Genomic DNA, 24480 nt, shown 5'->3' with positions numbered 1-24480 from the left:
TACAGCATCATCCGCGAAAAGCCTCGTGGAACTTCCGACACTATCTACTAAGTCATTTATATATATTGTGAAAAACAATGGTCCCATAACACTCCCTTGTGGCACGCTAGAGGTTACTTTAACGTCTGCAGACGTCTCTCCATTGATAACAACATGCTGTGTTCTGTTTGCTATAAACTCTTCAATCCAGCCACACAGCTGGTCTGATATTCCGTAGGCTCTTACTTTGTTTATCAGGCGACAGTGCGGAACTGTATCGAACGCCTTCCGGAAGTCAAGGAAAATAGCAACTATCTGGGAGCCTGTATCTAATACTTTCTGGGTCTCATGAAGAAATAAAGCGAGTTGGGTTTCACACGATCGCTGTGTCCGGAATCCATGTTGTAGCTGTAGTTATGGGACCAGTTGGGGTTTCTTTGTCGTTTTGGCAGCTGGGGAGGGAGGAGCTATACCAGCCGAAACCCTGCTCTATTTACTACTCCCCACAGGTATGAAGTTTCCTGGACGATGGCCAGCAGCTGAGGCTCAGATGTGGGCCCTGAAACAGGAGAGCACCCCTGTGCAGCTCGTTAGGGCTCCAGTTAATTGAAGAACCCCTGTGGCTGCCCACAGCGCTGATCGAGTCCCGCGGGCTGGCGCCGCTCCAGAGGGTCCTGAAGGAGGACCTGGGAGGCTGGCCCGTCGTGGAGGGCGACTCCTGGGACGAGGCGGGCTTCGACTGGCGGCAGAGCGTCTACCGCTTCCGCAGGACCGGCTACAGCGCCGACTACCTCATCGAGTTCTCCGTGGTTACCGACTTTCGCAACTCCTCGCACCGCTCTATGTATGTAAGTAGCTCCGTGCATTGTAGTCCAGTGTATGGCGCTTGGTGATGGTTACGTGTCGTTTGGATGTCTGAGAAGTGCCTATTACGAGGTGCATTCAAGTTCTAAGGCCTCCGATTTTTTTTTCTCCGGACTGGAAAGAGATAGAAACATGCGCATTGTTTTAAAATGAGGCCGCGTTCGTTGTCAATACGTCCCAGAGATGGCAGCACCGTACGGCAGATGGAATTTTACCGCCAGCGGCGAGAATGAGAACTGTTTTAAATACTTAAAATGGCGACGTTTTCCTTACTTGAACAACGTGCAATCAATCGTTTTCTGAATTTCCTTGGTGTGAAACCAATTGAAATTCATCGATAGTTGAGGGAGACATGTGGTGATGCAGTTATGGATGTGTCGAAAGTGTGGTCGTGGGTGTGACACTTTAATGAAGGCAGAACATCGTGTGACAGCAAACTGAAACAACCTCGGGCTCGCACAAGCCGGTCTGACGACACGATCGAGAAAGTGGAGAGAATTGTTTTGGTGGATCGCCGAATGACTGTTGAACAGATCGCCTCCAGAGTTGGCATTTCTGTGGGTTCTGTGCACACAACCCTGCATGACGACCTGAAAATGCGAAAAGTGTCATCCAGGTGGATGCCACGAATGCTGACGGACGACCACACGGCTGCCCGTGTGACATGTTGCCGAGCAATGTTGACGCGCAACGACAGCACGAATGGGACTTTCTTTTCGTCGATTGTGACGATGGATGAGATGTGGATGCCATTTTTCAATCCAGAAACAAAGCGCCAGTCAGCTCAATGGAAGCACACAGATTCAGTGCCACCAAACAAATTTCGGGTAACCGCCAGTGCTGAAAAAATGATGGTGTCCATGTTCTGGGACAGCGAGGGGGTAATCCTTACCCATTGCGTTCCAAAGGACACTACGGTAACAGGTGCATCCTACGAAAATGTTTTGAAGAACAAATTCCTTCCTGCACTGCAACAAAAACGTCCGGGAAGGGCTGTGCGTGTGCTGTTTCACCGAGACAATGCACCCGCACATCGAGCTAACGTTACGCAACAGTTTCTTCGTGATAACAACTTTGAAGTGATTACTCCTGCTCCCTACTCACCTGACCTGGCTCCTAGTGACTTTTGGCTTTTTCCAACAATGAAAGACACTCTCCGTGGCCGCACATTCATCAGCTGTGCTGCTATTGCCTCAGCGATTTTCCAGTGGTCAAAACAGACTACTAAAGAAGCCTTCGCCGCTGCCATGGAATCGTGGCGTCAGCGTTGTGAAAAATGTGTACGTCTGCAGGGTGATTACGTCGAGAAGTAACGCCAGTTTCATAGATTTCGGGTGAGTAGTTAATTAGAAAAAAAAATCGGAGGCCTTAGAACTTGAATGCACCTCGTAGATGACAAACACTATGCATCAAAACCATGTATGCACCATTTGGATTCATGTCTCTAATCGTGTAAATCATATCACCAAAGCTTATGTACTGAATCGAAGGTTCTGTCAACATCTTTTTGGTCTCCCAACAAGGTTGTGTTACAGGGCTACGAAACGCTGCATGTTCCTTGTGCGGTGTTGCAGGAGGACTCGGCAGGAATGTAGCCCCTCTACACCATTACTGTCAGTGGTGGTCATGAGAAGACTGAGCTGTGGATGGCCACGTGGCAATAGTGTGCGGCATACGGCTCTGGCGCATCTGCAGCAGCAGTTTGAGCAGCAGTCGGCATCACAGTGACACAACGAACTGTTACAAATCGGTTATTTCAAAGTCGGCTCTGAACCAGACGCCCTGTAGAGTGCAGTCCACTGATCCCAAACCAACTTGAGTGGTGTCAAGCGGGAGCCCACTGGAGGGCAGCGTAGAGGTCTGTCGTGTTTTATGATAAAACGGGGTTCTGGCTCGGTGCCAGTGATGGCCGTGTTTTGGTTAGAAGGAGGCTAGTTGAAGGTCTGCAACCAACCTGTCTGCATGCTACACGCATTGCACCTGCACCCGGAGCTGTGGTCTGGAGTGTGATGTTGTATGGCAACACGAGCGTGCTCGTGGATACCCCACACACTCTGGCTGTGAAACAATTTGTCAGTGTGGTCATTCGACCTGTTGTGCTGCCATTTATGGGCTGTATTCCAGGGGGTGTTTTCCAACAGGATAACGATCGCCCACATACCGCTGTTGTAAACCAACATGCTCTGCTGAGTGTAGACAGGTTGCCTTGGGCTGCTCGGTCAATAGATCTGTCTCCAGTCGAGCACATATGGGACATCATGGGACGACAACTCAGATCACAACATCTGTCACAGATACCAATCGAAGACAGACATGTTAGGGTCCACAGTCAACAATGAAACCCGGGGGTTTGCATTCTCCATGGAACGCCCTAATAATCCAACACAACTGTGAGAGAAAGGATTTTTAAGACTAATAACTTATTTGCAGTGGTGAACAAATAATATTTTTATAATAAATACAAAATTGATAGATCCATGAACAAATTGGCTCTGAGCACTATGGGACTTAACTTCTATGGTCATCAGTCCCCTAGAACTTAGAACTACTTAAACCTAACTAACCTAAGGACAGCACACAACACCCAGCCATCACGAGGCAGAGAAAATCCCTGTCCCCGCCGGGAATCGAACCCGGGAACCCGGGCGTGGGAAGCGAGGACGCTACCGCACATGAACAAATTAAAGATAATTAATTATAAGGAAAATCAAAATTGCGACGAAGATTATCGAAAGATTACAGGGCTGAATTATAACCCACTGCCGTGCGTTTTGAGGTGCCATGTCAGGGACTGCGCGGCCCTCCTGTCGGAGGTTCAAGTCCTGCCTGTGGCATGCGCATGTTTGTTGCTCCTAGCATAAGTTAGTTTAAGTAGTGTGTAAGTCTAGGGACCGATGACCTCTGCAGTTTGGTCCCTTAGGAATTCACACACACACACACACACACAAAACTCTCTATCATTCTCTCTCTCTCCCTCTCTCCCTCCCTCCCTCTCTCTCTCTCTCTCTCTCTCTCTCTCTCTCTCACACACACACACACACACACACACACACACACACACTCTCTCTCTCTGTCTGTCTCTTAGAATACACACATCTGTGTGTGCAACCTACCCTCTTTTTTCTCACCTCCTTCACTCTTTATCTCTCTCTCACTTGATTTCTTCTGTCTCTCTTCTTATCTTTCTTCCTCTGTAAGCCTTCCTCTCACTCTTTTATATACTTTCACTATTCCTCTCTGTATCTTTCTTTTTCTCTGTCCTTCTCTGTTTCATTCATTAACACTATCTTTATCTCAGTCTCTCCATCTGTCTGACCTATATCTTACCTCTTTCTTTCTCTCTCTGTCTGACCTATATCTTACCTCTTTCTTTCTCTCTCTGTCTAGTCCCTTTTTTTGTTTGCTCACTCTCTGCATGTCTTATAGTTTCCATCTTTCTGTCTCACACATTCTATCCTTTCACTACCTAAATCTTTGTTTAACTTCCTTTTGTGTGTGTGTATTTTCCTCTCTCAACTCATCTCCCTCATCCACACCCCTCTACTCTCTGTATCTTTTTTCTTCTATCTTACCAATTCTCTGTCGTTCTCCCTTTACATCTCCCTCTCTCTTTTTTATTTCCTCCCTCTACATCTGCTCCATACTTCATGACTATCTTTTCCTCACTCTCGTTTTCTCTCTTTCCTCCACTCATTTTCTCACTCTCATCCATTCTATCATTCACCATACCTCTCTTTCTTTTCATCACTATTTGTATTACCCTGTGTCTCCATCTATTTATCTCTCACACTGTGTCTGTTTCTTCGTTCTGCTTTTTTCTGTTCCTCCACCTATGTACTTTCACTATTCCTCTCTGTATCTTTCTTTTTCTCTGTCCCTCTCTGTTTCATTCATTAACACTATCTTTATCTCAGTATCTCCATCTGTCTGTCTCTCCCTATTAATCTTATTCTTATTCTTTCTCTCCCCTTCTCTTCACCTTTGTTTCTTTCATTCTCATCGTTTATTTCGCTCTAATACTCTTCCTCTTTTCTTTTGTCTCACTCTGCCTCATCTTTCTCTCTCTCTCTCTCTCTCTCCCTCCTTCCCCCCCTGCTCTCTCTCTCTCTCTCTCTCTCCCCTCCTTACTCTCTCTCACTCTCTCATTTTTTGTGTCTTTCTCCCTGGAGGACTTCCTCTATATTTTTTGTCAGCATCTGTCTCTCGCTCTAGCACTTTCACTACTCTATCATACTGTTCCTCTCCCTTCCTGCAGTTGTACTACGTGCTAATAACCCTGTCCTCGTGTTTCTGTAGGTAGACCAGGCATCACTGGGGCTGAGCCGCGAGTTCCTGGTGAAGGGCCCCTCGGACAAGCTGGTGGACGCCTACTACCAGTACCAAGTCGACCTGGCAGTTCTGCTGGGGGCTAACAGGACTCGTGCTCAACAAGAGCTCAGGCAGTCCCTCGAGTTCGAGATAGCTCTGGCCAACGTGAGTATACGACACAGTGGTGATACAGGGCATAATTTACTTCACTGTCATTCCACATATACAATAATCCTTCATCGGAATCTGGCCTCTAAGGGTTGGCATTAGTTTCAAGATTACGATATCATGAGTTAGAAACTCATGGTTACACGATAAGTTGAGCAAAATGGAATTATGAAGCTAGCCATTCTTCATTTTAGCAAGACAGATACCACGATTCTAAATGTTGTGTATATGTTCCCTGGCATATCCACATATGAAATGCTGCAATCGAGAAAGGGATGTGAAGCTTTGAGGCATATTGCAGGTATTCACTTGCAGAAAGAACCGCAAATATACGTCAGTTAGAATCATGGAACGTAATACTCCAGGGACAATGGTGTGCGATGGCAGCAAGAGGGAGGAAATTTCAGTGCTCGTCCGTGAGGAAAGGACTGAATAATCAGTGAAATGGAAACTGTATGATTCGAGGTATGACATTTGGCTGCAAAGACAGAATATCTGAAAAGGAAAATCTAGTTGCTGAAGCCGGTCGGAGTGGCCGAGCGGTTCTAGGCGCGTCAGTCTGGAACCGCGCGACCGCTACGGTCGCAGGTTCGAATCCTGCCTCGGGCATGGATGTGTGTGATGTCCTTAGGTTAGTTAGGTTTAAGTACAGGGTTATTACAAACGATTGAAGCGATTTCAAAGCTCTACAATAACTTTATTATTTGAGATATTTTCACAATGCTTTGCACACACATACAAAAACTCAAAAAAAATTTTAGGCATTCACAAATGTTCGATATGTGCCTCTTTAGTGATTCGGCAGACATCAAGCCGATAATCAAGTTCCTCCCACACTCGGCGCAGCATGTCCCCATCAATGAGTTCGACAGCATCGTTGATGCGAGCTCGCAGTTCTGGCACGTTTCTTGGTAGAGGAGGTTTAAACACTGAATCTTTCACATAACCCCACAGAAAGAAATAGCACGGGGTTAAGTCGGGAGAGCGTGGAGGCCATGACACGAATTGCCGATCATGATCTCCACCACGACCGATCCATCGGTTTTCCAATCTCCTGTTTAAGAAATGCCGAACATCATGATGGAAGTGGGGTGGAGCACCATCCTGTTGAAAGATGAAGTCGGCGCTGTCGGTCTCCAGTTGTGGCATGAGCCAATTTTCCAGCATGTCCAGATACACGCGTGAAACTTGCCCGCACGCGTTCAACCGTTTCCTCGCTCACTGCAGGCCGACCCGTTGATTTCCCCTTACAGGGGCATCCAGAAGCTTTAAACTGCGCATACCGTCGCCGAATGGAGTTAGCAGTCGGTGGATCTTTGTTGAACTCCGTCCTGAAGTGTCGTTGCACTGTTATGACTGACTGATGTGAGTGCATTTCAAGCACGACATATACGCATTCTCGGCTCCTGTCGCCATTTTGTCTCACTGCGCTCTCGAGCGCTCTGGCGGCAGAAACCTGAAGTGCGGCTTCAGCCGAACAAAACTTTATGAGTTTTTCTACGTATCTGTAGTGTGTCGTGACCATATGTGAATGAATGGAGCTACAGTGAATTTATGAAATCGCTTCAGTCATTTGTAATAGCCCTGTAGTTCTAAGTTCTAGGGGACTGATGACCTCAGCTGTTAAGTCCCATAGTGCTCAGAGCCATTTGAACCGTTTGAACTAGTTGCTGAATCATGATATAATAGGTGTAACTGCAGTGAAATCGGAAGAACATACGGATTTCTGATCAAACGAATATAGAGCAGCATAAAATGGTACATCAGAAATAGGAATTGTTATGAATGGGGAGGGAGGAAGAGCAGAGAGTTGCTGTGAACCGTTCAATGATAGGATTATCATCAGACTCGACAGCAAACAAACGCTAGCAACAATATTTCAGGCACACGTGTCGACGTATAAAGCAAAAGATGAAGAGGTAAAGTATATGAGAACACGGGAAAGATAAATAAGTGTGGAAAGATAGTCGAAATTCTGTTAACTATAAAGAATGGGAACGCTCCAGTACAGGAACGAGCTGAAGGCCGAGTTGTGGCAGAGTGTGGGCTTGGTAGCAGAAATGACAGACGGGATGGACTCCTTGGGATCTGCAGTAAATTTCAGCTGGTCATAGCAGATATCATTTTCATGACTCACAAGAGGAGGACAAATACACTCTTGGAAATTGAAATAAGAACACCGTGAATTCATTGTCCCAGGAAGGGGAAACTTTATTGACACATTCCTGGGGTCAGATGCATCACATGATCACACTGACAGAACCACAGGCACATACACACAGGCAACAGAGCACGCACAATGTCGGCACTAGTACAGTGTATATCCACCTTTCGCAGCAATGCAGGCTGCTATTCTCCCATGGAGACGATCGTAGAGATGCTGGATGTAGTCCTGTGGAACGGCTTGCCATGCCATTTCCACCTGGCGCCTCAGTTGGACCAGCGTTCGTGCTGGACGTGCAGACCGCGTGAGACGACGCTTCATCCAGTCCCAAACATGCTCAATGGGGGACAGATCCGGAGATCTTGCTGGCCAGGGTAGTTGACTTACACCTTCTAGAGCACGTTGGGTGGCACGGGATACATGCGGACGTGCATTGTCCTGTTGGAACAGCAAGTTCCCTTGCCGGTCTAGGAATGGTAGAACGATGGGTTCGATGACGGTTTGGATGTACCGTGCACTATTCAGTGTCCCCTCGACGATCACCAGTGGTGTACGGCCAGTGTAGGAGATCGCTCCCCACACCATGATGCCGGGTGTTGGCCCTGTGTGCCTCGGTCGTATGCAGTCCTGATTGTGGCGCTCACCTGCACGGCGCCAAACACGCATACGACCATCATTGGCACCAAGGCAGAAGCGACTCTCATCGCTGAAGACGACACGTCTCCATTCGTCCCTCCATTCACGCCTGTCGCGACACCACTGGAGGCGGGCTGCACGATGTTGGGGCGTGAGCGGAAGACGGCCTAACGGTGTGCGGGACCGTAGCCCAGCTTCATGGAGACGGTTGCGAATGGTCCTCGCCGATACCCCAGGAGCAACAGTGTCCCTAATTTGCTGGGAAGTGGCGGTGCGGTCCCCTACGGCACTGCGTAGGATCCTACGGTCTTGGCGTGCATCCGTGCGTCGCTGCGGTCCGGTCCCAGGTCGACGGGCACGTGCATCTTCCGCCGACCACTGGCGACAACATCGATGTACTGTGGAGACCTCACGCACCACGTGTTGAGCAATTCGGCGGTACGTCCACCCGGCCTCCCGCATGCCCACTATACGTCCTCGCTCAAAGTCCGTCAACTGCACATACGGTTCACGTCCACGCTGTCGCGGCATGCTACCAGTGTTTGCCGTATGCCACGGCAAACTGGCTGACACTGACGACGGCGGTGCACAAATGCTGCGCAGCTAGCGCCATTCGACGGCCAACACCGCGGTTCCTGGTGTGTCCGCTGTGCCGTGCGTGTGATCATTGCTTGTACAGCCTTCTCGCAGTGTCCGGAGCAAGTATGGTGGGTCTGACACACCGGTGTCAATGTGTTCTTTTTTCCATTTCCAGGAGTGTAGTTGGGAAGTGTCTGGACTCGTGTGAAGCTAACAGCTGGATTACTTCATGCTGAGGCAGAGATCCTGAAATCAGATGTTGTACTGTGAGGCGTACTCAAGGGCGCATACAGGCACAGATTGCAATTCAGTAGTGATGAGAAGTAGACTGAAGTTGACAGAAAATGTCTTAAGTACATAGCGGCCGCATCTACATCTACATGGATACTCCACAAATCATACTTAAGTGCCTGGCAGAGGGTTCATCGAACCACCTTCACAATAATTCTCTGTCATTCCATTGTCTAGCACCTCGTGGAAAAAACGAACACCTGTATCTTTCCGTGTGAGCTCTGATTTCCTTTATTTTACCATGGTGATCGTTTCTCCCCATGTACGTCGGCGTCAACAAAATATTTTCGCATTCGGAGGAGAAAGTTGGTGATTGACATTACGTGAGAAGATCCCACTGCAACGACAAACACCTTTGTTTTAATGGTGTATGTTCCAAATTCTGTATCACGTCAGTGACACTCTCTCCCGTGTTTCGCGATAATACAAAACGTGCTGGCCTTCTTTGAACTTTTTCGACGTACTCCGTCAGTCCTATCTGGTAAGGATCCCACACCGCGCTGCAGTATTGTAAAAGAGGACGGACAAGCGCAGTGTAGGCGCTCTCTTTAGTAAGTCTGTCACATTTTCTAAGCGCTCAGCCAATAAAATGCACTCTTTGGTTTGCCTTCCCCACAACATTTTCTATGCGTTCTTTCAAATTTAAGTTGTTCGTAATTGTAATTCCTAGCTATTTAGATGAATACCGGCATTTAGGTTTGATTCATTTATCGTGCAACGGATGTTTAACACATTCCTTTTGGCACTCATGTGGATGGCCTCACGGTTTTCATTATTTAGGGTCACTCGCCAATTTCCGCACCATACAGATATATTTTCTAAATCGTTTTGCAATTTGTTGTGATCTTCTGACGACTTTACGAGACGATAAAGGACAGCATCATCTGGAAACAACCTAAAGATGGCTGTTTAGACTGGCTCCTACATAGTTTATATACACTCCTGGAAATGGAAGAAAGAACACATTGACACCGGTGTGTCAGACCCACCATACTTGCTCCGGACACTGCGAGAGGGCTGTACAAGCAATGATCACACGCACGGCACAGCGGACACACCAGGAACCGCGGTGTTGGCCGTCGAATGGCGCTAGCTGCGCAGCATTTGTGCACCGCCGCCGTCAGTGTCAGCCAGTTTGCCGTGGCATACGGAGCTCCATCGCAGTCTTTAACACTGGTAGCATGCCGCGACAGCGTGGACGTGAACCGTATGTGCAGTTGACGGACTTTGAGCGAGGGCGTATAGTGGGCATGCGGGAGGCCGGGTGGACGTACCGCCGAATTGCTCAACACGTGGGGCGTGAGGTCTCCACAGTACATCGATGTTGTCGCCAGTGGTCGGCGGAAGGTGCACGTGCCCGTCGACCTGGGACCGGACCGCAGCGACGCACGGATGCACGCCAAGACCGTAGGATCCTACGCAGTGCCGTAGGGGACCGCACCGCCACTTCCCAGCAAATTAGGGACACTGTTGCTCCTGGGGTATCTGCGAGGACCATTCGCAACCGTCTCCATGAAGCTGGGCTACGGTACCGCACACCGTTAGGCCGTCTTCCGCTCACGCCCCAACATCGTGCAGCCCGCCTCCAGTGGTGTCGCGACAGGCGTGAATGGAGGGACGAATGGAGACGTGTCGTCTTCAGCGATGAGAGTCGCTTCTGCCTTGGTGCCAATGATGGTCGTATGCGTGTTTGGCGCCGTGCAGGTGAGCGCCACAATCAGGACTGCATACGACCGAGGCACACAGGGCCAACACCCGGCATCATGGTGTGGGGAGCGATCTCCTACACTGGCCGTACACCACTGGTGATCGTCGAGGGGACACTGAATAGTGCACGGTACATCCAAACCGTCATCGAGCCCATCGTTCTACCATTCCTAGACCGGCAAGGGAACTTGCTGTTCCAACAGGACAATGCACGTCCGCATGTATCCCGTGCCACCCAACGTGCTCTAGAAGGTGTAAGTCAATTACCCTGGCCAGCAAGATCTCCGGATCTGTCCCCCATTGAGCATGTTTGGGACTGGATGAAGCGTCGTCTCACGCGGTCTGCACGTCCAGCACGAACGCTGGTCCAACTGAGGCGCCAGGTGGAAATGGCATGGCAAGCCGTTCCACAGGACTACATCCAGCATCTCTACGATCGTCTCCATGGGAGAATAGCAGCCTGCATTGCTGCGAAAGGTGGATATACACTGTACTAGTGCCGACATTGTGCATGCTCTGTTGCCTGTGTCTATGTGCCTGTGGTTCTGTCAGTGTGATCATGTGATGTATCTGACCCCAGGAATGTGTCAATAAAGTTTCCCCTTCCTGGGACAATGAATTCACGGTGTTCTTATTTCAATTTCCAGGAGTGTATAATTGTCCATGCCTTTCCCTATTTGACGCGAAGTATAGTCATTCTCTTCAACAACCTTGTCCAGATGCACTAATTTTTCTTGAAGGCTATCAGCATCCGATATTATATGCGCCCGATGAATTAAAGTACTAACAAGGGAACCTCCCCATCGCCACCCCCCCCCCCCCCCCTCAGATTTAGTTATAAGTTGGCTCAGTGGATAGGCCTTGAAAAACTGAACACAGATCAATCGAGAAAACAGGAAGAAGTTGTGTGGAACTATGAAAAAAATAAGCGAAAAATACAAACCGAGTAGTCCATGCGTAAGATAGGCAACATCAAGGATAATGTGAGCTCAGGAGCGCCATGGTCCTGTGGTTAGCGTGTGCAGCTGCGGAATGAGAGGTCCTTGGCTCAAGTCTTCCCTTGAGTGAGAAGTTTACTTTCTTTATATTCGCAAAGTTATGATCTGTATGTTCGTTCATTGACGTCTCTGTTCACTGTAATTAGTTTAGTGTCTGTGTTTTGCGACCGCACCGCAAAACCGTGCGATTAGTAGACGAAAGGACGTGCCTCTCCATTGGGAACCGAAAACATTTGATCGCAAGGTTATATGTCAACCGATTCCTCCACAGGAAAACACGTCTGGTATATTCTATACGACACTGGTGACGGCATGTGCGTCACATGACAGGAATATGTTGTCGACCCACCTAACTTGTACGCTTGGCGAATGGGTAAAAAGATTCTTCTACCTTGTCCGATTTAGGTTTTCTTGTGGATGTGATAATCACTCCCAAAAAAGAGATGAAAACATAAGAGTTGGTCACATAAACTGCAACAGATGAATGCAACAGTTTCACAGTCGCACAGTTTTCCCTGTGCTCTGTCAAAACATATGTTTTTAACGTTTTCAAATTTTTCCATGTATAGACCGTCAAATCCTATATATGCCCAAGCAAATCTGAACATGTCCTGGAATTTTGGAGACCGAAGTTGATTATGTGTGAGTGCCTGAACTTTGATAAGTGACACGCGGTCACGTAAACAATACTGCTCTGTGTACCTGTGCAGCTTCGCAAAATCATAGAATCTTTTCACAAAGTATTACCGAGCGAGGTGGCGCAGTGGTTAGCACACTGGACTCGCATTCGGGAGGACGACGGTTCAATCCCGCGTCCGGCCATCCTGATTTAGGTTTTCCGTGATTTCCCTAAATCGCTCCAGGCAAATGCCGGGATGGTTCCTTTCAAAGGGCACAGCCGATTTCCTTCCCCATCCGCCCCTAATCCGATGAGACCGATGACCTCGCTGTCTGCTCTCCTCCCCCAAAAACCAACCAACCAACCACAAAGTATTTCACTTGCCAAAAACCAAACACATCTAACGTTTGCGCAAGAGGTGTACAACCTGGAGGAATGGTAATCACGTCTACTCCCACACTAAAATTGTACAATGCCTAATCCTTCTGTGCTGTATAGGCTGCATAAAAAATTAAACTCTTCACTCTTGAACCAAGGCTCTCGTTCCGCAGCTGCTCACGCTAACCACGGGACCACGGCGCTGCTGAGCTTACACTCTCCTTGATGTTGACTATCTTACGCATGGACTACTCAGTTTGTATATTTTGCTTATTTTTTTCATAGTTCCACACAACTTCTTCCTGTTTTCTCGATTGATCTGTGTTCAGTTTCTGAAGGCCTATCCACTGTGCCAACTTATAACTAAACCTGAGGGGGGTGCGATGGGGAGGTTCCCTTGTAAGAACTCTGGCGGTTTGTGCGGGGCTACGGCAGCTGGACGCTTGAAGATATGGATCTGAATATGTGGGTTTTCTGTACACCGAATGTCGCAAAGACTCGTCATTCTTACGGGGTACTAACACGTCTATAAAGACAAGAACTGGAAAAATTCCTTTGTCATTTAAATTCTTTATATGAGAACATCAAGTTTACTAGGGAGATTGAGAATGATGGGACTTTACCCTTTCTAGAGGTGTTGGTACGCCGTAAGATCCGGCTGCAAACCCGCAAATCACTGGAAGAATCCCAGACTGATTGAAGTAAAATAGGAGAACAATAATTGAAGGAAAGATGAAGTACACAAATGTTCATGAACAGACATGATACAATGACAAAAGCGATTTACGTACAAAATCAGTAGGAAGAGTAGGGCATGTAACAGGAAACGGTGCAGGAAACAAGTGAAGAACTCGTGAAGGAAGGACAGATTGAGATTGTTGAAAAGTCAAGAAAAACCTTTAGTAACATTAAGAGTAATGGTATCTTCAACATTAAGATCGCAAAAATAATTTCAGTGGTGAGCTTAGAAGAGAGAACTGACAGTAAGAACGAGGAAGAACGAATACACCGAACATTTGTATGACGAGGTAGTAAAACAAGAAATGGGAATCGAATTGGAAGACATGGGAAGTCCAGAATTACTGTCGCAGTTTGACACAGATTTGGAAAACTTGGCAGAAGATACGAGGAACATTTCATAAATAATGCACACCAATTTTTTTTCTTAAACGTCTACTTTTTTCCAGTATCTCTACTGTCCTTCAGTATAGCCTCCCTTTTTCTCTACGACTGAATCCCAACGTCTCGAAAGCTCTGTTATTCCGTCCAGTATACAACTTCATTTCGTCTGTCGAATGGCTGGGGTAACGGCGGTAGAAAGCTCGTGCAGTTGAAGATAACGACGCCTATGCATACGTTTTTTCGATTCGCGAAAGAAGTCGAAGTCTGGTGGACTCATGTCCGGGCTGTAGGGAGGATGTGGCAACGATTCCCTCCTGTATTCGCGCAGTTTTTGGGCTACAAGATTGCCGATAGGCGGGCGAGCATTGTCATCGTGAATGAATGGCCCAGCCTCGAGCCACTGAGGTCGAGTTTTGGGCATTTTTCTGTTCAGGTTTTCCAGGAACCTATGATAATACACTGGTGTGACACTTGTTCCACATGGGACCCTATCTGTCATGATGATTTCTTGGTGATCATAAGCAAAAATCGTCATTTGCTTGAGATTTGACTGAGCGCGTCGAAATGTTTTTGGACGTGGAGAAACTGAAGCTCTCCACTCATTGAACTGTGATTTCAATTCCGGTTCAAAGTCTGTAATCCACGTTTCATCAATAGCAACAATTAGTCACAATAATCCTTGACCTTCACGGTCGAATCGTTGTCTGAGAAAGGTTGCAATGCCCACGTATTTCTGCTTCTAGACAGCAGTCAAACTGTGTGGGACCTATCTCGCAAAAAATTTTCTCAAACCAGTTGCCAGAATACGGAATACTGATGCTGGGGGATTCCCGTGGTTTCAGGGAGTTGATCACAATTCGCTCTCAGATCTTCGAAAGCTTCTGCCACAAGGTTGACACTTCGATCATCCTATAACGCTAACTTGCCACGTATAATGCACAAGCGTACTGTGAAACAAGCTAATGTTACCCTCTGAGAGGATTTTGAATTCTTGACTGTACGTGTGTATAATGGGTAAACGTATCGGACTACAATTTTGAATATGGTGAAATTAACAGAAAAAGTAAACGGACTTTGACCTTGGGAATTACTGAAAATGGTAAAAACCATATGTGAATGAAAAAAATGAACGCTCGCCAGCCCAATTGGGCACATTAATTTGGAAATATGTTTTTAAGAAAATTGATCATTGGTTATTAAAGTTACTTTCGTTGATATTTCCCTTTGAACAGCGCACAGGATACAAACTAACACAGGGCACTCTGAGCTGTGTGTAGCAGCAGCTACCAGTACCGCACACACCAGTAATTATAGAAAGCAAATTTGTACCAAGTTCATACTAATAACAGCTAGTCTCAAGATCACTACTTAAACCAACAATAAAATGTTACTGCGTAAATAGCAGAGCTAAATTTGGACATGAGGGGCTTCTACCTTAACTGACATGTAAAAACACAGATAAAGACAAACGATATCATAAATACACTGTTTATACTCCTCTACATATATCAGTTTCCCTTAGCAGCAGCGATAATCCAATTATCTTTCTAATATATGGAGAGTATAAGGGGGACCCATAAACTAGCATAGTGTCACTAGTCAAGCTCTATGATTATTTCAGTAAAAAAGACCAATTTAAACAAAGCTAGTCCTTCACTTCACTTGGAGTGGTTGATAATTTACTTTGCAAGACAAAAAATTCAATACTGAGCTCAATTAACTTCGAAAACAGAACCATTCATGGCAGAAATCAAAACACCACTATTTTTAAAATGAGCTTAACTTATTTGTCTTTTTTACCAACTGCGAAGCAGGTATTTTACACAATAACATTCCTGCAAAACTATACTTTGCAATAAACTAAGAGTACTTCAGCAAAATCCTATCTAACTTCACTTTTGTGGTTTTAACTTTACCTTTTGCTACTCCTTTTACATTTGACAAACAAAAAGAACCACTTGGAAACACTTGAAGAATGCAAGAATTGTTCATTTAAAACTGGATACTCGGTTTTAGTAGCACTTAGGTAAGGACGCTGCATAGATTCGTGATCAGGATAGAAAGTATGGTTCCGAACACAGATTTATAACATTATGATTATTATTAAAACCACACACAATTTAAGTGGTCCATGCCCATATACACTCCTGGAAATGGAAAAAAGAACACATTGACACCGGTGTGTCAGACCCACTATACTTGCTCCGGACACTGCGAGAGGGCTGTACAAGCAATGATCACACGCACGGCACAGCGGACACACCAGGAACCGCGGTGTTGGCCGTCGAATGGCGCTAGCTGCGCAGCATTTGTGCACCGCTGCCGTCAGTGTCAGCCCGTTTGCCGTGGCATACGGAGCTCCATCGCAGTCTTTAACACTGGTAGCGTGCCGCGACAGCGTGGACGTGAACTGTATGTGCAGTTGACGGACTTTGAGCGAGGGCGTATAGTGGGCATGCGGGAGGCCGGGTGGACGTACCGCCCAATTGCTCAACACGTGGGGCGTGAGGTCTCCACAGTACATCGATGTTGTCGCCAGTGGTCGGCGGAAGGTGCACGTGCCCGTCGACCTGGGACCGGACCGCAGCGACGCACGGATGCACGCCAAGACCGTAGGATCCTACGCAGTGCCGTAGGGGACCGCACCGCCACTTCCCAGCAAATTAGGGACACTGTTGCTCCTGGGGTATCGGCGAGGACCATTCGCAACCGTCTCCATTAAGCTGGGCTACGGTCCCGCACACCGTTAGGCCGTCTTCCGCTCACGCCCCAACATCGTGCAGCCCGCCTCCAGTGGTGTCGCGACAGGCGTGAATGGAGGGACGAATGGAGACGTGTCGTCTTCAGCGATGAGAGTCGCTTCTGCCTTGGTGCCAATGATGGTCGTATGCGTGTTTGGCGCCGTGCAGGTGAGCGCCACAATCAGGACTGCATACGACCGAGGCACACAGGGCCAACACCCGGCATCAGGGTGTGGGGAGCGATCTCCTACACTGGCCGTACACCACTGGTGATCGTCGAGTGGACACTGAATAGTGCACGGTACATCCAAACCGTCATCGAACCCATCGTTCTACCATTCCTAGACCGGCAAGGGAACTTGCTGTTCCAACAGGACAATGCACGTCCGCATGTATCCCATGCCACCCAACGTGCTCTAGAAGGTGTAAGTCAACTACCCTGGCCAGCAAGATGTCCCGATCTGTCTCCCATTGAGCATGTTTGGGACTGGATGAAGCGTCGTCTCACGCGGTCTGCACGTCCAGCACGAACGCTGGTCCAACTGAGGCGCCAGGTGGAAATGGCATGGCAAGCCGTTCCACAGGACTACATCCAGCATCTCTACGATCGTCTCCGTGGGAGAATAGCAGCCTGCATTGCTGCGAAAGGTGGATATACACTGTACTAGTGCCGACATTGTGCATGCTCTGTTGCCTGTGTCTATGCGCCTGTGGTTCTGTCAGTGTGATCATGTGATGTATCTGCCCCCAGGAATGTGTCAATAAAGTTTCCCCTTCCTGGGACAATGAATTCACGGTGTTCTTATTTCAATTTCCAGGAGTGTACATAGCTGCATGTATGATGTTAGTAAAGCAGAGGCGAAGTTTTGATGGTAGATGACATGGCCGCTAACTGTACTCACGGCTTTTGATGTTCGAATGCTCAACAAAATTTCTTCTCGGCGTTGGATTTTCAACATATTAGAGCCATCCCTTTTTGCCGTGAATACCAAATAATAGCCAGATCCACATCCGAGGTAAAAATCCTTCACAAAGCAGCTTCCATTTGTCTCTCTTGGCGAAATCGAAGTTCACCGTGCTAAGGCTGGCCACTTACTGCGTACCGTTCACACCAAGGAGCCGCCCAGTTCGACCGCCAAAACCACCTTTTACATCGCGCCATGCCACTTCTGTTGCGGAGGGACATCCCTGCATCTTTTATGTTTTACAAATACAAGTGCCCTAAGCATGAACCAGCTTTCAACAAACATTGTCGTTTTTATAATCATACACATAGTATAATAATTTATCCTTCCAACAATTCATTTTGCTTTTTCCATTTATACATTACAAAACTGTAATTTCCTGTCACAAATCAAGGACTTAAACTAACAAAGAATACACACTCCATAAGCAGCTACACAGGTACATAATATCCTCCTCCTGATCAATATAGCTGGCCGGGGTGACCGAGCGGTTCTAGGCGCTACAGTCTGGAACCGCGCGACCGCTACGGTCGCAGATTCTAAACCTGCCTCGGGCATGGAAGTGTGTTATGTCCTTAGGTTAGTTAGGTTTAAGTAGTCCTAAGTTCTAGGGGACTGATGACCTCAGAAGTTAAGTCCCATAGTGCTCACAGTCATTTTTTGATCGATATAAGTGTTACAATCTGTTGAAGTTTCTTGGTATTTCGGGTCTTGGTTTATCATATGTGTTTATACGACTCCATCGGAAGTGAGTAATTCAACTTGAAACTGTACTTCCGTCCACTGTAAACTCACCACAAACTTCACTTAAGACATTGTGGATTTTTGCGTGTAAAGTTTCGATCTTGATGTGCGATCTCTGGCCTTCAACAGTCACAGTACCCAAGACCCCTGCAGGGTCCATTTCTACCTTTCGCCAATTTTATGTTAGAGTGTGGTTAGAGTATGTTAGAATGTCGTCTTCAGTCCAGAGACTGGTCTGACGCAGCTCTCCATGCTACCCTATCCTGTGCAAGCTTCTTCATCTCCCAGTACCTACTGCAACCTACATCCTCTGAATCTGCTTAGTGTATTCATCTCTTGGTCTCCCTCTACGAATTTTACCCTCCACGCTGCCCTCCAGTACTAAATTGGTGATCCCTTGATGCCTCAGAACATGTCCCTTCTTCTTGTCAACTTGTGCCACAAACTCCTCTTCTCCCCAGTTCTATTCAATAACTTCTCATTAGTTATCTGATATACCATTCTAATCTTCAACATTCTTCTGTAGCACCACATTCATCTCTTGGTCTCCCTCTACGAATTTTACCCTCCACGCTGCCCTCCAGTACTAAATTGGTGATCCCTTGATGCCTCAGAACATGTCCCTTCTTCTTGTCAACTTGTGCCACAAACTCCTCTTCTCCCCAGTTCTATTCAATAACTTCTCATTAGTTATCTGATATACCAATCTAATCTTCAACATTCTTCTGTAGCACCACATTTCGAAAGCTTCTATTCTCTTCTTGTCCAAACTATTTATCGTCCATGTTTCACTTCCATACATGGCTACACTCCATACAAATACTTTCAGAAACGACTTCATGACACTTAACTCTATACTCGATGTTAACAAATTTCTCTTCTTCAGAAACGCTTTCCTCGCCATTGCCAGTCAACATTTTATATCCTCTCTGCTTCGACTATCATCAGGTATTTTGCTTCCCAAATAGCAAAACTCCTTTACTACTTTAAGAATGTCATTTCGTAATCTAATCTCCTCAGCATCACCCGACTTAATTCGACTACATTCCATTATCCTCGTTTTGATTTTGTTGATGTTCATCTTATATCCTCCTTTCAAGACACTGTCCATTCCGCTCAACTGCTCTTCCAGATCCTTTTCTGTCTCTGGTAGAATTACAATGTCATCGGAGAAACTCAAAGTTTTTATTTCTCCTCTATGGATTTTAATTCCTACTCCGAATTTTTCTTTAGTTTCCTTTACTGCTTGCTCAATATACAGATTGAATAACATCGGGGGTTAGAGCACACAACGGATAAACGAAGACATGTTTTTCTTCCTCAAGATCCCAACTACATCTGACGTAATGTTCATTGTTGTTGCGTCAAACAGCCTACAGCTGTACCAACCTGTGCATTATTTATGAGGTCTCCCTTGTATGTGTAACATTCCTTGGCAATTCCTAAAATCATAAGGAAAGCAGCAACCCAACGGCTATTCAGCCTAGTGTCTAGAATCTGTGAGAATGGAGATATACAACTGCTCAGTCCAGTTTATAAAGTAACTCTATAAAAAAATTGAGCTTCCAACTTAAATACTCCTAGACTGCATAAAACATCTTACCACTATGGTCATGACTAGAGACCGGATTATATGTATCATAAAAACCTTAAAATAAGCATTCAAATATGCATGCAAAATGCTTGAAAACGCGTGAAAAGTGTCGAAATATGCAAGATAAAATAATAAAAAAACATGGTAGTTCCTGTGTGCATTATACGGGGTGATTCAAAAAGAATACCGCAACTTTAGGAATTTAAAACTCTGCAACGACAAAAGTCAGAGCTAAGAACTATCTATCGGCGAATTAAGGGAGCTATAAAGTTTCATTTAGTTGTATATTTGTTCGCTTGAGGCGCTGTTGACTAGGCGTCAGCGTCAGTTGATGCTAAGATGGCGACCGCTCAACAGAAAGCTTTTTGTGTTATTGAGTACGGCAGAAGTGAATCGACGACAGTTGTTCAGCGTGCATTTCGAACGAAGTATGGTGTTAAACCTCCTGATAGGTGGTGTATTAAACGTTGGTATAAACAGTTTACAGAGAATAGGTGTTTGTGCAAAGGGAAAAGTTCTGGACGGCCGAGAACGAGTGATGAAAATGTAGCACGCATCCAGCAAGCAGTTGTTCGCAGCCCAGGAAAATCGACTCGCAGAGCTAGCAGAGAGCTGCAAATTCCACAATCAACTGTATGTTGAGTCCTACGAAAAAGATTAGTTATGAAACCTGAACGTCAACTACCCGAGGCGATGGATCGGCCGCCAGGCAGCCCGTGACAGAGCACTTCATCATTGGCCTCCAAGAAACCCTGATCTTACCCCCTGCGATTTTTTCTTGTGGGGGTATGTTAAGGATATGGTGTTTCGGCCATCTCTCCCAGCCACCATTGATGATTTGAAACGAGAAATAACAGCAGCTATCAAAACTGTTACGCCTGATATGCTACAGAGAGTGTGGAACGAGTTGGAGTATCGGGTTGATATTACTCGAGTGTCTGGAGGGGGCCATATTGAACATCTCTGAACTTGTTTTTGAATGAAAAGAAACCTTTTTAAATACTCTTTGTAATGATGTATAACAGAAGGTTATATTATGTTTCTTTCATTAAATACACATTTTTAAAGTTGTGGTATTCTTTTTGAATCACCCTGTATTTCAAAGTCGAACCTGTGCATATCAGTTACGAGGAAGAGCACCGGCCACGCGAAAAATTTGTTAATTTAGAACGCTGATATCCTTTTCTGGCAGAGGTAAGGAAGGGATTATTTTCTAAAAATTTGCAAAATGAGGACGCATACCGTGTCTCAAGAATTGTTCCTTCTTTGCTGTTGTGTCGGTAAATGCGGATGTACAGGACGAACTTCGATGTATATGGCACGCAGAGGGGCGTATTATTTTATTTAAAAAACACCATGCAATCACGAACTTTTTTGAACAGGATTTACTTTTAGTTAATTATTTTAGACCAAAGCTTGATTTACAATTTATTTTACATTTTTCTAGTATTGTAAACACAAACTACCAAGTACTATTCCAAATGTTCTGCAGTAAGATTGTTTCTTCGATCACTCAAAACATTTTTATAGGCAGAAAAGGGGCCTCCTACACCAAGTGAGGTAACTGGGCAGTATCTGAACTGGAGTGCTATGTTGGCACTTATTGTTTCTGATAAAAGTTCACTTGTCCCATTAATACAACGATCAAATTGTCACAGCGGTTCAAAGCCTGAATTATTGTTCAAAATGTTTTCAAACGTTTCTGTATGTCTTCTTGGGAATACCAAGAATAATTTTGTACAGGAACTGAATAGATTCATTCAACGTTAAACCGTTAGTTTCAAGCTTATTAATACTTGCAGGTATATGGGAAAAATGAGTGCTAATCACAGCAATGTCTTTCTTAATACTGGAATCATTAAAAGCTTCCTTGCGCTGCCAAATTGCCAAAGCCTCTGCAATGTTGAAGTCGTTTACTACCCCTCTAATGGCCTCGAAATGTTCACTGTAATACAACACAGCTTTGACCCACATACCCCAACGAGTTGCCACTGGTTTGGGAGGTAAAGGCACATTTGGTAGTTTTTCTTTGTAAATCTTGATGCGAACAGGAGCCTTTAGAAACACTTTCTTTGTGGATGAAATCAGTTTGTTTATCAGTTTATTTACATTCACAAACGTGGAACGTACTTCTTCAGCAAGGCGATGTACTCCATGGGCAAAGCACGTCACATGAATCAAATTGGGATAAAATACTCGGAGGGCTTTTCCCGCTTTGATCGTATAGGGAGCAGCATCTGAAATAAACACAAACGCCTTTTTTCTGAGAATATTTGTCTAATACTCTCATTCACAAATCGTAGAATGATTTACTTTTTCAAGTCCTTTGCAGGCCGCTACGTAGGAAGAAGAAGGCTCTTCTTTTAAAGCACCAACAATTAAATTTGCGACGTAATGGCCACAGGTGTCTGTAGTTTCGTCACCTGAAATCCAGGTAATGCTGCCCTTGAGTTCGTTGTGTATTTCTTCCAGAACATTTACGTAAATTTACTGTATGCAATTTTTACGCAATGTTGATTGATCTAGTATATTTTGATTTAAGCAATATTTGCGCAGGAAGCCTTTGAGGATAGGGTTTGTAAGTTTGTGAAGAGGAATATTGCTTGCAATGAACGCTTCACACAGATCCATGTTAATCCGAATTTTTGGTTACCTTTCGGGCGGCATGGCGCACAACACGTTACACGCCACACGTCGTAAAGACGTTCACCTGTGTACAAGTAAATAGTAAGCCAAACTGGAAGAATGGACGTGCGACTAAATGCTTGAGTAGTTTAATTTAATTGTTGTCAAATGGCTCAAATGGCTCTGAGCACTATGGGACTCAACTGCTGTGGTCATCAGTCCCCTAGAACTTAGAACTACTTAAACCTAACTAACCTAAAGACATCACACACACCCATGCCTGAGGCAGGATTCGAACCTGCGACCGTAGTAGCAGCGCGGCTCCGGACTGGAGCGCCTAGAACCGCACGAATTGTTGTCAACGCGTACGGTATGACAGCGGCGGAGATTAACCGGGGGGGGGGGGGGCGCTGGAGCATTGACTCTGTATGCCTGTTCCTGTTCCTCTTCTGTAACGATTTGGCGAGGCAGGGGCCTCTCGGTTAGCGAATGGACGCAGTACTAGGTCGCGGTGGGTCTGTCAATCAAATCTAGATCGAGCTAGAGACCACCCGTCTAAATTTTTAAAATATTGTAAACACATAGCGAAAACATGCATCGTCACTACTTTTCAGTTAATATATGCAATAACCGGTGAAAAGGAGAAATACAGGGTGATTCAAAAAGAATACAACTTTAAAAATGTGTATTTAATGAAAGAAACATAATATAACATTCTGTTATACATCATTACAAAGAGTATTTAAAAAGGTTTTTTTTTCACTCGAAAACAAGTTCAGAAATGTTCAATATGTCCCCCTCCAGACACTCGAGCAATATCAACCCGATACTCCAACTCGTTCCACACTCTCTGTAGCATATCAGGCGTAACAGTTTGGATAGCTGCTGTTATTTCTCGTTTCAAATCATCAATGGTGGCTGGGAGAGGTGGCCGAAACACCATATCCTTAACATACCCCCATAAGAAAAAATCGCAGGGGGTAAGACCAGGGCTTCTTGGAGGCCAGTGATGAAGTGCTCTGTCACGGGCTGCCTGGCGGTCGATCCATCACCTCGGGTAGTTGACGTTCAGGTAGTTATGGACAGGACTCTCCATACAGTTGATTGTGGAATTTGCAGCTCTCTGCTAGCTCTGCGAGTCGATTTTCCTGGGCTGCGAACAAATGCTTGCTGGATGCGTGCTACATTTTCATCACTCGTTCTCGGCCGTCCAGAACTTTTCCCTTTGCACAAACACCCATTCTCTGTAAACTGTTTAATACACCACCTATCAGGAGGTTTAACACCATACTTCGTTCGAAATGCACGCTGAACAACTGTCGTCGATTCACTTCTGCCGTACTCAATAACACAAAAAGCCTTCTGTTGAGCGGTCGCCATCTTAGCATCAACTGACGCTGACGCCTAGTCAACAGCGCCTCAAGCGAACAAATGTACAACTAAATGAAACTTTATAGCTCCCTTAATTCGCTGACAGATAGTACTTAGCTCTGCCATTTGTCATTGCAGAGTTTTAAATTCCTAAAGTTGTGGTATTCTTTTTGAATCACCCTGCATATGTAAATGCATATAATGCGGTCTCTAGTCATGACAATAGTTCAACAACTGGCCTACGTTTTGGTTATAGCAGTGAGCTGTAATCAGTAACGTCCCCACACTCAAAACCAAACATTACTGTTGTTAGGAGTGTACACTGTATGTAAAGAGCTGCAGCTTCAGAATCCCGGGCATTGCCGGAGACTGTGAAGCTCTAAGCCCTTCGCTGGCGGCAGGTGCATCTCAACAGCCGAGACCTGTTATTAGTGTGCTGATCGACCAGTCAGCACCTGCTATCTTCCGAACTGGAATTATTACATTGTTTCCAATCTCTGTGGATTTTGCCCCATCTCATATATCTTGTTTATGGGATGGAATAGTTTTCTCATGGCTGGCTGACCCAAGGACTTGCATAATTCTGAGAGAATATCATCTGCTCAAGAGCTCTTGTTTCGACTAAAA

General features: G+C 45.8%; 1 protein-coding gene across 1 annotated transcript in view; it reads left to right on the top strand.

The window, feature by feature from the left end:
* LOC126108565 (neprilysin-2-like) overlaps positions 1-24480 on the top strand; it is a 339107-nt gene that overhangs the window by 202719 nt on the left and 111908 nt on the right. The window contains exons 5-6 of the mRNA XM_049913853.1: positions 613-827; positions 5140-5316. Coding sequence (XP_049769810.1) covers positions 613-827; positions 5140-5316 — 392 coding nt within the window. The remainder of the gene's footprint in view (positions 1-612; positions 828-5139; positions 5317-24480) is intronic.

The sequence above is a fragment of the Schistocerca cancellata genome, chromosome 11, assembly GCF_023864275.1.
Source record: "Schistocerca cancellata isolate TAMUIC-IGC-003103 chromosome 11, iqSchCanc2.1, whole genome shotgun sequence".
Taxonomy (NCBI): Eukaryota; Metazoa; Arthropoda; class Insecta; order Orthoptera; family Acrididae; genus Schistocerca; species Schistocerca cancellata.
The sequence above is the reverse complement of the archived record's forward strand: the minus strand, read 5'-3'. Positions and strand labels throughout refer to the sequence as shown.